The 14,639-nt window shown below is 42.5% G+C and overlaps 1 protein-coding gene across 1 annotated transcript in view; it reads right to left on the bottom strand.

Moving 5' to 3' along the window:
* FAM234B (family with sequence similarity 234 member B) overlaps positions 1 to 12,675 on the bottom strand; it is a 35,564-nt gene extending 22,889 nt beyond the window's left edge. The window contains exons 1-2 of the mRNA XM_049625090.1: positions 12,588 to 12,675; positions 1,442 to 1,840 (exon numbers count right to left, since the gene is read on the bottom strand). Of these exons, the coding sequence (XP_049481047.1) occupies positions 1,442 to 1,840; positions 12,588 to 12,624 (436 nt within the window). The 5' untranslated portion in view covers positions 12,625 to 12,675. The remainder of the gene's footprint in view (positions 1 to 1,441; positions 1,841 to 12,587) is intronic.
* Positions 12,676 to 14,639: the final 1,964 nt, after the last annotated feature.

The following is a 14,639-nucleotide window of genomic DNA, read 5'->3' as shown; positions in this document are numbered from 1 at the left end:
TTCTCCTCTACCTTCTTAGGGTTCCTAGCTGGGACTGAGTAATAAAACATAATGAGATAATCGGTTAAGAAGACAGACTGACGTGACAAAAGGACTCAACGTTTACTGAATGAAATTTCACATGTACGTGGGAGCCCCCACAGAAAAATAAAGACCTGGAGAAGTGCTTACGTACTAGGTTGAACAAAGAGTGGTAGCCATGGGAAGGGAGCTAACACGTCTAAAGAGACTAAAGGAAGAGAAGAGTTATTTTAACAAGGTCTCTGTTTGCACAGACTTCCCTCAGCCTCAACCCCCTGTCTCTGTTGATTAGAAGGCTTCTTTCCTCCTGGTACTGGGAGGGCATCTTTCACATAGGAGTTTCATCTCCTGCTTCAGGGAAGAATTAAAGGTCAAGGTCAGAGTGCCCTTCTTGCATCTGCTGCTATTCACGTGCCTTCAACTCAAAATAAACAATATTTTGTTTGCTGTGACATATTTTGGGGTGGTGTTCTGAACCCCCGCACCCCAAGGCAGTTCATAAAAGACAGGACTGTTTGGCACTCACAGCTCAGATGGAATCGCATTCTGGACCCAGAGCAAGCTGTTTTAAAGAAACCTGCCGGGGCGCCTGGGTGGCGCAGTCGGTTAAGCGTCCGACTTCAGCCAGGTCACGATCTCGCGGTCCGTGAGTTCGAGCCCCGCGTCAGGCTCTGGGCTGATGGCTTGGAGCCTGGAGCCTGTTTCCAATTCTGTGTCTCCCTCTCTCTCTGCCCCTCCCCCGTTCATGCTCTGTCTCTCTCTGTCCCAAAAATAAATAAAAAACGTTGAAAAAAAAAAATTAAAAAAAAAAAATTAAAAAAAAAAAAAAAGAAAAGAAACCTGCCCCAGAATGAGACAAAATAGCTAGAATTACTTGGGTGGCACCAACCTAACCATTAGGAGCAAGAAAGAAAACTTACCGCAAGAAAACAAGTCGATTTACTTGAAAGAAATTATTTCAAAATTCAAATTGGGTGAGGCTCCTATAATCGACAAATGCCTGAGGGTCCTACAAAGCCCTGGCCTCTGGTCTGGCCAGGCCTTGAGCCTTACTTTTCTCTGTAAATAGCCCGTCTCACAGCTTTGCTCTCCCCTGACAGTGTTGGCTGCACTGCAAGGACCCAGCAAACCAATGCTCTGTCCTATCTGCATCTAATTAAGACCAACGCCAATAGAAACACAACAGAGCAGCGACCTTCCCAAGCTTCTGGAGCTGTATCAATCTTTTTGTTTTATTTCCAATTTTAACCTCCTAACCACCTCCACACACAGGGAGAGGAATGCTATATGACACACATTTATTTGTAAAGACCTGGAGGGAATTTTCAACGTCATCAGCATACAGTTTTACAGAAGTTTTACAAAATTACATGTAAACTTGAAGTTTTCCACAATTGGGGCTGGAAATCCTGCAACTCACCTCTCTGGGGGCCCAGGTGGCGGCTCCAAGTGCTGTGCAGATCTCTGGGGGGACAGGGGATCAGGAAAGCACACACGAGCACCAGGATCATGGAGATGACCAAAGTTAGCAGGAAGACAGATGTGCGTACGTAAGACACGATGGAAGAGGTTGCCTTCTGCTCCAGGCCCCCAAGAGGTTCTGAGGGGTACCCCTCTGTGGCGACTTCTGAAAGATGCGGCTTTGCAGCCCCCACAGCCTCAGCATCTGAGTCAGGTTCTGGCACTTCTCCCAGAGGGCTCTTCCCGTTTTTGACCCCTCCATTCTTCTGCTGCAAGTTGAGCACAAGGTCATCCTCGCTCTCGTCACTGTCGGCCTGTGTGAGGGGGTCATACTCCCCTAGATCTGGACTTTTCTTCCCTGAAACACAGAAAGACGGGATGTCAGGAAGAACTAGGAAGGAAAAACCCTCAACAATTACATGGCAACTGTGAACAGCTAAAAGAACACACAGAAAACAAAATAACTTAAGTTTACAAACTTAAATCTTGATGGCTATCTATAAAACAGATGCCCAGCAAAATGGGGAAAGAATGGGGGGGAAGAAAATCAGTGTTCTAGAATTATTGCTTTTATGACTTTAAAAAATTGGAAAAGAAACAAAGTGGCAAATTTCAAATACCTTTTTAGTTGTTTTTTTTTTTCAATATATGGAATTTATTGTCAAATTGGTTTCCATACAACACCCAGTGCTCATCCCAAAAGGTGCCCTCCTCAATACCCATCACCCACCCTCCCCTCCCTCCCACCCCCCATCAACCCTCAGTTTGTTCTCAGTTTTTAAGAGTCTCTTATGCTTTGGTACCTTTTTAGTTTTTAAAAAAAAAACTCTTAATTTGTGTGAATCTCACTAAAGAAAGACATGGCTCTTATATCAACCTTCCATATGCCTTATGTGCAGATTTCCTTTGATTTTCTTAGATCTGTGATGTTCCAATCCTTCCTGGAACTTGCCTAAACTTCAGAAGAATCGTTCTCTGGGCACTGCTTCTCACAGTCGGATATTCGTGGCTTCCTAATGGTCTCCACAGAAACAGCTTGCAAAGTAGAACACTGTCACCTGAAAACTCACTTCTGAGAAACTTCCTATGATTCTAAAGCCCTGTCAGTACATGTTTCAGTAAACACTGTTTACCTTTAAAAATGCTATTCCGACCAAGTATTTTAGGAGGGGTGGGATCAAGCAGGAATGCAGCGGTAAAGGATTTTTCTCAAAGCTGGCTTACACAACAAGCGCCCTATTTTTACTTAGACTCTACATTTATTTGGGGTGGCTGACAGGTGAAAATTATAGGAGAGCTGGAGCTCCCTATGTTGTTGGGAGCAACACTTGCTCCCAAGCCACTCCTTGACCCTCACCGCCAATGACTAACTGCTTTTATGCCTTTAGTTCATGCTATCACCATGCAAAAACCAAGAAAAAATTTCCAGTGTTAGAAATTACATGGTAAGTTGTACTAACATAAACTCCATTGTTAAAGCTTTTATTAAGAAGAAATGTAAAGGGGCACCTAGGCTCAGTCAGTCGAGCGTCTGACTCTTGATTTCAGCTCAGGTCATGATCCCAGCATCGTGGGATCAAGCCCCACATCAGGCCCCTGTCAGACTCCATGCTGAGCATGGAGCCTGCTTAAGATTTTCTCTCTCTTTCCTTCTGCCCCTCTCCCAACTCTCCCCTCCATCAATCAATCAATCAATCAATCAATCGTGTTTAAAAAAGAAATATAAAAAAGAAAATACGACCCAGTTAATTAAAAAGGAAAAAAGAAAAATTCTTGATGTTGATCTCTGCCTTTTGTCACTGTGATCTTGGTGATGTCACTCCATATATTATGTCTCATTTACTCAAGACATAATATGAAGCAATAAAACACTATATAGAAACCAATATGGGAAGTCAAATCTTTAGTGTAAAGCTTAGTGCTTGGTACACAGAAAATCAATAAATATTTTATTAAAAAAATAAACATTGATGGGTATTGAGGAGGGCACCTTTTGGGATGAGCACTGGGTGTTGTATGGAAACCAATTTGACAATAAACTTCATATATTGAAAAAAAAAATAAACATTACACAGATATACTTTATAACATTAAGTATTTTACAAAAAAAAGCACAGAAGATACTGAGCAAACTGGCATTCTATTAACTAGACACTCCTATGTATTTTCACTTTCAAAGCTATTCATTTTATCAACAAATATTGGATTTGTCTTGTAAAGGCACAAATTGTAAGAAAATAGACCAATTATTAGGAATTTAATTCAAAATAGTATTTCCAAATTATGCTATAAAGTCAGTACAGGTTTTAAGCTAATCTTCTACAATTTATATATCTACTCCGTGAACCAAATTATTTTATTAATTAGGGTACCCCATTTTCTAACTGTCCCATATAATTTTAGTTATAATAATCTGCAAACAGAACCATAGGCTGTTATAATAATATTAACTCTAAAACTTAAAACAAAAAAATTTTTTAACTAAAAGGATATACCTGATGGGATTAAAAATGTGATATATACATCCCATGGATTACTATCCCACCTTAAAAAGTAAAGAAACTCTAACATGCTATATAATACAGACGAACCTTGAAGGCATTATGCTAAGTGAAATAAACAGAGACACTGTATGATTCTTATATGAGATATTTATCTAGATTAATCAAATTCATAGAAACAAATTAGAATGTAGTTTCCAGGGCCTGGGAGTATGGGTAAATGGGGATTTGTTATTATTTAATGGGTACAGGTTTCCCTCACTATCCAAAAGTAGAGTATTCCTGTCAAAATCCTCCTAAGCTGTAATAGCATAAAACAAAGAAGCAATTATCATTAATTTATATGGAAAATTTTTTTGAGCTTTCCCAGACCCAAGCAATAACCTCTCCTAGGCTTTTCTGATACCTCAGGGCACATCTTGCTAATGGATGCACAAAATAAGTTGGGATAAAGCACAGATGCCCCCAGACACAGTTCAAAGCCCTGGCGGCTTGGGGCTGAGATGCTGAGGGTGGTTCCCAGGCAAGGAGTTTGGCAGGACCCCTCCCAAGGCTGGGGTGAGCGCTGCCTCTCTAATGACTTGCTGCAAAACAAGCACCGAATGCTCTTTTCAATTTTTGCCTTTTTTCACAAAAGCGAAAATCCTCTTTGGATTTCTTTAGGTTAGTGAAAATAGGCACTGACACAGGTCTTTCATAAAAGCAAAGGGACATAATGCAAACTATCAAAGAGCGGGGGATGCCTTACAGAGTTTCAGCTTTGCTAGACAAAGTTCTAGACACTGGTTGCACAACAATGTGAATATGCTTAACAATACTACATTTAAAATTGGTTACATTTTAAACGTGCATTTAAAAATGGTTGAGAGGGTGACTTTTATGTGTATTTTACCATGATTTCAATTTTTTTTTTTTAACGTTTATTTATTTTGGAGACAGAGAGAGACAGAGCATGAACGGGGGAGGGGCAGAGAGAGAGGGAGACACAGAATCAGAAGCAGGCTCCAGGCTCTGAGCCATCAGCCCAGAGCCCGACGCGGGGCTTGAACTCACGGACCGTGAGATCGTGACCTGAGCTGAAGTCGGACGCTTAACCGACTGAGCCACCCAGGTGCCCCTAAATTTTTTTAATTAAAAAAAATGACTATATCTAACAAAGAGGAAATCAAACACCCACCATGCAGTCACTCAGCATACACCTGAACATAAGCAGTGTGAGGGAAACTCACTGCCCTCCAATCCAGAAAGCAGTTCCATACACTGATTCGAGAATCTGTTTCTGGCCATTTGCCGATTATCTGCCCTAGTTCTAACTTCTGGGACCCCTCTTCCACATGCAAGTCCTTCAAAACGTGAAGACACCAGTCATAAGAAAAGTATGGCATGGTGTTTAAGAGTTCAAGTCTTTACAGGCAGACAGACAGACAAGACAGACAGTCAAATCTTGGCTCCATCTCTTTTTAATCATGTGACCTCAATTAATTTCTCAGCTTTAGTAAGCCTTATTCTCCCCATTTCTGAAATGGGGCAATTATTTTTCCCACCTCATGCAACTATTTTTGAGGATTAAATAAGATAACATATGCATGGTCCTTAGGGTCTGGCTTATAGTTGCAGTCAACAGATGTCAGCTTCTATTATTACTGTTGGCATTATTTCTCCCAACTGCCCAATCTTGTCTTCCCCGAGTTAAATGTCTCCACCTCCTTCAACTCGTCACTTGAAGAAGCACCGTTTCACGTGTCCTCAACATCCTGGTCGCTCTGCTCTGGACACAATGTGATATGTCAGCGCTTCTTAAAGTATGGTTCTTGGAACTGGATACAATCCCCAGGGTGCAGTCTGACCAGGCCAGGGGAGGGAAGAACCATGTCCTCCCTAATCTAGAGAATACGCTACAATTTGATTACTGTAACCTAATATCTTGCCAGCTTTCTTGGCAGTCACATCACACAACGGATTCAACTCAAACTCCCAAGTATTGTCTACATACACTCAGGCCATCTTATATAATGGTACAATTGGATTTTTAGCATCAAGTGAAAAATTTAGCATTGATACTTACTAAATTCAACCTTGCTTGTCAGTTGCCACCTTGCAACAAATATACCAGTCTAAAACAGTCAAAGTAAAACCATTACTAAAATATTGGCTAACAAAACAGTTTAAAAGAAATGCATTTTATGATATCACACACTATCACAGACAGGAAGAGAACTTGGCTGCTTATGCTACAGAAACTAGTAAAATCTTTACTAAACCTATAAAAATAATTTGCAAGCATCCTTTGAAAATCAGCTGCTCTTGAAATGGTCTCTGTAAAATACTATATACTTCCAGTTGATGATAGCAAAGGAAAGCATTTCTGTCAGTAGTCGTCCTAAAAACTGGGGGGTGGAGGGAGGGGTGTAATAAAATGGGAGAAAAGAAAACAACCACATTCCCAAACTACAATTTATGAAAAATTGTTGCCAAATGCAGCAAAACTTGTATCCTATTGAGGAAGCACAGTAAGAGTAGATACATGCATCTCAGGTCCCCACCAGTGAGCAGAGTTCACAGAGTTAATAATGACAACAATAAAGGTGATGGCAATGATGATAACTGAAAAGTAGGAGTGCCTACTATCCTGGGCACTGGTTCAAGCATGTTAATTCATTCCATCCTCATGACAACCCTGGAAGGTAGGTATCGTTGTTGTTGTTGTTGTTGTTGTTGTTGTTGTTGTTATTCCCATTTTACCAACAAGAAATGAAAATATAGAGAGATAAGTTGCATAAGATCACAGAACTAGGGAGAAAGAGAGCCAGGATTCAAACTCAGGCAATCTGACTACAGAATTCACAATCCTAACCAATCAATTGTATTACCTCCCTTGTTCCATGGATATATAGCCAAACTGGTTATTTCTTGCTTAGAAAGACCAAGTCCGGGGTCCCAAAGGCATCAATGGGCCCCATTCAACACCACAGACTCAAAAGCAAGGTAAGAGTAAATGAGAAAGGCTTCTATGTTTACAGGAAGCAGGCTGTCAGCCTGGCAGGTAAGAAAAGTAGCTGTACACAGTCAGACCTGAAGAGGGGGATTTTTTTTTTTTTTTTTAAACAGGCTGGGGCCCAAGTAGATTAAATTCTAGCTTCTAACTGCCCTGGCTCACTCCCCCAGCCTCTGCCTGCATGTCAGCCAAGAGCTAGCTATAAAACAAATGACCATTAAATATGATTTATAATCAGAAAGAAGCCATCATTAGTACTTATTCTATGAGATACTTCAAAGTTCTGCAAATATTCAAGAAAGAAGTTACAAAAAAACATAGCCAACAAAATCTACTGAGGAACCAATGCTGGACAAATTATGCCACAAAATGGAAGAAATAATGAACAGATACTTCCCCAGGGAATCCAAGAAATTAAAGAAAACAGTTTCTCTGAAATAAGAGTACACACACACACACACACACACACACACACACATAATATTTCTAAGAATAAAGGACAACTGAATAGAGAAGATGAGAAGTAAACAAGCAGGGCTCAGAAAAACAATGGAAAAAATAATAAAACAAGTTTAGAAAAGATACCCTTACTGGAATGAGCAAACAGGCAGACATGGCTGAAAAGAGTCCGAGATATAAAGGGCAGACTGGTGGAAAATCAAGCAAAATGAAATGGAAACAAGAATGGCTGGTAGTTCCAAGCACTTAGTGTGCCCTCTTCCACACCCTTTTACTGCCTTATCTCTGCAAATCTTCATAACAACTTTTGGAGACAGAAACATTATTATCTCCGTTTTCAAGATGAAGAAACTGAGGTTTGGAAGTTTAAGTAACTGGGCCCACAGTTAAACAGCAAGTAAGCAATAATGCAAGCATTCAAATCCAGGCAGTCTGGTTTTGAGGTCTCCCATGGAAAAGATCAAGGCTTTCAAGAAGACTAAAAAGGCATAGATACAGACAGCAAAAGTGACCCAATATATGCATAACTGAAGAAGACAACGGAAAAGAAAATGGAACAAAAAACAACAATTAAAAGACATGCCAAACAAGCTCCTGTAATACAGCAAGACCCAAAATGGTAAAGGGTACACTGAGTCCCAAGAAAAACTGATACAGAATAATCAATACTGAAATATATTGCAAAAAAGGGGCTAAACTTCAAGGACAAAAAAAGAATCATATACGAGCAGCCAAGCCAACGGAAAGAGAATCCAGTCACTAAAGATGGGAACAAAAACCAGGCTAACTTAGTAGTGCAATTGCTGGGTTGTAGGGTTTTGAAGGGGCACATGCACCCCAATGCTTACAGCAGCACTATTAACAATAGCCAAAGTATGGAAAGAGCCCAAATGTCCATCTACGGATGAATGAATAAAGAAGATGTGGTGTACACACACACACACACACACACACACACACACACACAATGGAGTATTACTCAGCAATCAAAAAGAGTGAAATCTCGCCATTTGCAACTACGTGGATGGAACTAGAGGATATTATGCTAACTGAAATTAGAGAAGGACAAATATCGTATGACTTCACACATACGTGGAATTTAAGATATAAAACAGATAAGCATAAGGGAAGGGAAGCAAAAACAATATAAAAACAGGAAAGGGGACAAAACATAAGAGACTCCTAAACAGAGGGTAACTGGAGGGGTTGTGGGAGGGGGGATGGGCTAAATGGGTAAGGGGCATTAAGAAATCTACTCCTGAAATCACTGTTGCGCTATATGCTAACTAACTTGGATGTAAATTTTAAAAATAAAATAAAATAATCAGGCTAACTTCTCATCAGTAACCTATATTATCAAAAGATAGTGTATTTTTCCAGACATTACACAAAGCCCAGCTTAATTATTCCAGACTATAAACTTGATCAGAGAACTCCTATGTAAATATGTTTGCTATCTTTCACAGAAAGACAAGGGATTGTGAAGTATAAAGTACACCAACTTGCCTGAAGTTATAATCATGATCAAATCCACACTTCAGAAGGCAGGGCACTTTAGCACTCTTTTCTCTACTGATTACAGCCACCACCCATATTTTTAATCAATGAAAGGTTTTCAAAGAATAAAGGAGAGGATACTGATTTCATAATGTATCAACATAAATGAGCTTTCCACAGCTATCGCTTTTCACCTTAGGAAGACTGAGGATGCCAGTTAAACAGCATTCCCAAAATGGTACAGAGGAAAACAGGAAGGAAGTGCAACTGTATCTTCCCCAGGTATGTTCAGGAAAATATGGTGTAAAACACACCATTCTGTGATATGTGATCATAGATTAGATTATCCAGGGCCCATAACGATTCTAAATTACACGTAATAAAACAAATCATTACAGTAACATTGTGCTCTGATATACCTTTCAGGGTTTGACCTTCAAACTTTAAAATGGACTAAAAAAAATATTTACTTAAGATAAGTTGTTCCACAGCCTGCTTTATGAATGTCACATTGTCCTTCTGTTACTAATTTACCCTATCATATGCATGTGAGCCAAACATCTTTCCATCTTGGGCTTAGTGGAAGGGTAAGAGACTGAAATAGATTCCAAGCAACTGTCCTTTCTTCACCAACTTGATGACATCTGTCATTAGCTCACTGTTACATTAGGCCTTCCTTCAGGGAGCACATTCCGAAATGAGCCTGGTGCTAACAAAGATGATAATAAGAACTAACACTTACTGAATAATAACAAACCTCTTCAGTACATCCATTTCTTCTACTAAGACAAATAATCCCGGGGCGCCTGGGTGGCTCAGTCAGTTAAGCATCCAACTTCGGCTCAGGTCATGATCTCACAGTTCATGGGCTCATGCCCCGTATCCGGCTCTGTGCTGACAGCACGGAACCTGGAGCCTGCTTCAGATTCTGTGTCTCCCTCTCTCTCGCCCCTCTCCGGCTCGCACTCTCTCTCTCTCAAAAATAAATAAACTTTGGAAAAAAAATTTTTTTAATTTTTTTTTAACATTTATGTATTTTTGAGACACAGAGAGACAGAGCATGAACGGGGGAGGGTCAGAGAGAGGGGGAGACACAGAATCCGAAACAGGCTCCAGGCTCTGAGCTGTCAGCACAGACCCTGACGCAGGGCTCGAACTCACAGACCGCGAGATAATGACCTGAGCCAAAGTCGGACGCTTAACCGACTGAGCCACCCAGGCGCCCCCCAAAAAATTTTAAGCCAAATAACCCCATGAGGTAAATATGTAGCAGACTGTGCAGTACCTAAAGAATTTTCCATAATAATAGTATTACGACACATGAACAAACTAAAGCTTAAAAAGATTAAATAACCAATCTGGTAAACACTGGACTTGAACCCAAAGCTGTGTCATGCTCTTAGTTACCATTCTAGTCTGCTTCCTTACACATAGAAATAGTGAGGATGTCACTGTGGTGATCATTTTGCAATATATACAAATATCGAATCATTACGTTGTATATCTAAAACTAATAGGATGTGTCAATTAGACTTCAGTTTAAAAAAAAGAGACGATGTTAACTAAGGTAACATAACACAGTAGCCCAAACTGGATAACAGCCTCACAGTCCCAATCACAGGAAATCCAAAAAAAAGTTATTAAGAAGGCAACTTCTACCTAATATAAAAAACTAAAAATTGTATTTGGGGCAGTGGGGAGAAACGACAAAAGGGAGACAAGCAAAAAGTACTAACAAAAACAAACAAAAGAAACCACAACCCACATCATCGAAGAGAACACATGGCCATTGCACCCGGGCCTTAAAAAGTATGGAACATACCTGTCTCTTCAGGTCCAAGGCGCTGTTCAAACACAGGCCCAAGGACCAGACTATACTTTCCCTACCCTGTCAGCTGAGTTACTGCAACTGAATACTCCAGGGAGTGATAGTGTCACAGCCTTACGACGTGAGAATGCAAAAGAGCTCAAGAGTTTCAAAAGCGTTTTTCTTGCATTCCCATCCTTAGAGAAGAATAATTATCTATGCCGGAAAAAAAGAAAAGGAACTTAAAAGAAATAAATCTAAATATGTCTGACATCTCATTATCCTTGGAGAGGATATCATCCTACACTAAGGATATACAAACTCTCTTTAAAGTTAATTAATCCTGGGGCGCCTGGGTGGCTCAGTCGGTTGAGTGTCTAACTTTTGATTTCGGCTCAGGTCATGATCCCAGGATCGTGGGATGGAGCCCCACGTCCAGCTCAGTGTGGAGTCTGCTTAAGATTCCCTCTCTCTCTGCCCCTCTCCCCCGCTTGTACTCTCTCTGCATTCTCTTAAAAAAAAAAAAAAAAAAAAAAAACTAATCCTGCAGGTAAAGGCACACATCCATCCCCCACTTCATTCCAATGCTACATACACATTCCAAGACAGATATTATCAATGTTCCTTCCAATGTTCTAATGAGCCCATGTCGGGGGAAAAATGTCTCAGGTCACGAAGTCTGGGGACAGAAATGCAAATTCATACCCATCCCAGTGTCATCCATGGCACAATGTGGCAGCAGGCTGGAAGCTCCTTTAGAATAAAGTCCCTGTGATACACCCTGTGATGCCATATGCTGGATTATCCACCAGACACCAAACTAGCCCTTTCTTCTGATGCCAGTGAAAGCAACTGTTTTTCCTACTAACCCTGCTTTTCCCACTATCACCGTATCAGCAAATGCATGTTTGCAGCTTAATGTTCAAAATTTATTTGGGCAGGACAAATATACTTTTATTTAAAAAAGCAAACTTGTAGCGGCACAGTCCCATTCTGGAGGTCTAAGAGAAAATTTTTAAAAACTTGAAGCTGCTGCCCAAAGTACTGAATTAGCTCTAGAAGTTGTCGACACTACCAGTGTGCCTCCTTAAAGAACATTCCACAATTTATCTGTAACTTTCAGGGGCCAAATCCTTTCCCTCCTCAATACTTAGCCTTGAGAGCCAGAGGCTGATCAATAGGAATCAAACCCCAGGATCTAGAATCAAGAGACCCCAGAGGTTCTAGTCCAGGCGTTTCCAATACCGTTTTTGCGACCTTGGGACAAGTCAATTAGCCAAATAACTCTCATTTTCCTCTTCTGTAAACCAGAAGGGGTAAACACCTGTCCCGCTTACCTTATGGCTGCGTCAGTGGTGTCATTAAGCAGAGAGGCTGCTCCAGAGGGTGGCCCGCTGTCCTGCAGCTCCTGTCCCCCCTCACCCGCAGGGCCAGCCCAAGACAGAAAGAACTGGGGACCCTGCGGTATGTGGTCCACGGCGCTCAGGAAAGGATGCTCCCCTCACCAGCCCTCCCTTTGGGATGGCGGCGACGCGCGCTCTGACTGCCGCCCTCGAAGCAACGCCCGCCTGCTCCAGGCCACCAGCCCCGCGCGCCTCCAGCGCTCCCTCCCTTGAGTCTCCCAAGCTCGCCCCGCGCCCGCGACCCCCGACCAGCCTGGCGCCCCTCTCGCCCCCTGGTGGTGACAGACCCCCAGCCCGTGGGGGCTGCACTGGCTCGCCCCCGCGCGCCTGCATCTACGCTGGGGCTGGGGCCAGGCCCCGACCGGCTTCGCCTCCAGCGCCTCGCCTCCCAGTCTCCCCAGGGCCCGCGGGAGCAGGGTGGTCGCGAGGCTGCGACTCCTTACCCGGGAGCTTGAGCGCCCTGGACAGCACAGTCGCCATGGCGGAGGCCCCGGTGCGCGTGCGCGCGCCCGCGTCCTGCCGGGAAGTGTAGTTCGCAGCGGGCCGTGCGCGGGACTGGGACCGGGGAAGGTGGGAGCCGCGAGGCAGAGCAGAGCCGGGGGAGGCGCGGGGTTGCGGCACCGGAGTCCACGTGCACGCTTCTGCCCGCTCTCCTCCCGCCCACTCGGAGCCAGACCCCTTTCCCGGCAAGTCACTTCACTGCTCTGAGTCTCACTTTCCTGCTCAGTGAAATGGGGAAATAAGAACTACCCCGGAGGCTTCCAGTGAGAATGGAATGAGATAGCAGGTATTAAAGCAGGAACTGGTTGTGAAATGAGCCTGGGCTTTGGAGTTAGACGGGATTTGAATCCTACCTGCATACCTTGCCAGCTGGGCCATCTTGGTCAAGTCACTTGGCATGACTAAGCTTTAGCTTCGTTTTTTAAATGGAGACCCTACCTAATTCACAGGCTTATTGTGAGAATTAGATAATCTGTTTAAGACACAGGGCACACACACAGTAAGCGCTCAGTAAATGTGTTTCTTTATGTTTCTTAGGTAAAGGGTGAGGTTTCTTAGGCCTCTAACCCTCGTCTGGTGTTTCCAGTTCTTCCCAGGTATCTACTGGACACTCTACCCTGCAGCTTCTAGCTTGAAGGGTGTAGGAAGCAGGAACTGACCTGCTTCTTCCCCACAGGCACCAAGAGATCAGCATTTTAGCGCAGGATTGCTGAAGATGTTATTTATCTTAGACTTGGGACGGGTCTTAGAGGTCACCTAGTCCACCCTCCTTGTTTCTCTGAAGAGAAAACTAAGATCTAGAAAGATGATGTGACTTCTTAGTGTCAAACAAAAGCTCTAAGATACCTCTCTCTTGGACTCTGCCCCATTCCCATGAGAAACCGTCAGTGGGTATCCTGTGGGTGTAATTCACATCCCATCACCCTTTTCCATTCAAAAATATGTCATGGACTCTGACAGGACACAGTCTGGGGACAGGCCACTGAGTTTGAATCCCGACTCCACCATTTCCTAGCTGCCAGATCTAGGGCTTCTTGCTTAATCTCTCTCTGCCTCAATTTCCTCATCTGCAAAATGAAATAGTTCTAATCCCACAGAGTTGTCCTGAGAATTAAATGGATACATGCAAAGCACTTAGAAGAGTGCCTGGCACCTAGTACCTGTCATATAAGTGTCAGTGCTTCTTTTTATTAATAAGTGATTAATTTTTGACAATTTAATAATTTAATAACATAAATTTAATAATAACTTAACGGATTGGTAATTTATCCATTTATTCTTTCAGAGTTCTACAATACCCCAAATGTTTACTCTTTGCCATATCTCTGGAGGTATGATTAAAAATCATATTTTACATCTATGTAGGTCATCCTGGACCAACAGCACTACAGATCACAGTAAGCCAGTAGTGGCTTGCCTGATACCAGATTAGCTAATTAGAACACATTCTTGAGATATGGAGACTGAGGAAAATAACTTTAAAGTGAGCAGGATGCAGGGTGCCTGGGTGGCTCAGTCGGTTGAGCGTCCGACTTCGGCTCAGGTCATGATCTCATGGTCCACGAGTTTGAGCCCCGCGTCGGGCTCTGTGCTGACAGCTCAGAGCCTGGAGCCTGTTTCAGATTCTGTGTCTCCCTCTCTCTCTCTGCCCCTCCCCTGTTCACGCTCTGTCTCTCTCTGTCTCAAAAATAAATAAACGTAAAAAAATATATAAATAAATAAAGTGAGCAGGATGCAGGATATGTCAGTGTTAGCTGCAGAAGAACAGGAACTTGAGTTTCTAGGAGAAAGCAGGTGGGCTGGAACAGCCAGGGTACACAGAAAGGAAAGAGATAATCTATCCACTTTTCATAGTAAAAGGGTATATGCTTCTTATGTGATGGAAGTAAAAGTGTACAGCTTAAAGTTTGATTAAAATTCTGCTTCAAAGGGCATAGTCACCAAAAGCACCAACGTGTGTACATAATTACCTGTGAGCACATAAACGCGTGTGA

This window comes from Panthera uncia, chromosome B4 (assembly GCF_023721935.1).
Source record: "Panthera uncia isolate 11264 chromosome B4, Puncia_PCG_1.0, whole genome shotgun sequence".
In the NCBI taxonomy this organism is placed as follows: Eukaryota; Metazoa; Chordata; class Mammalia; order Carnivora; family Felidae; genus Panthera; species Panthera uncia.
The sequence above is the reverse complement of the archived record's forward strand: the minus strand, read 5'-3'. Positions and strand labels throughout refer to the sequence as shown.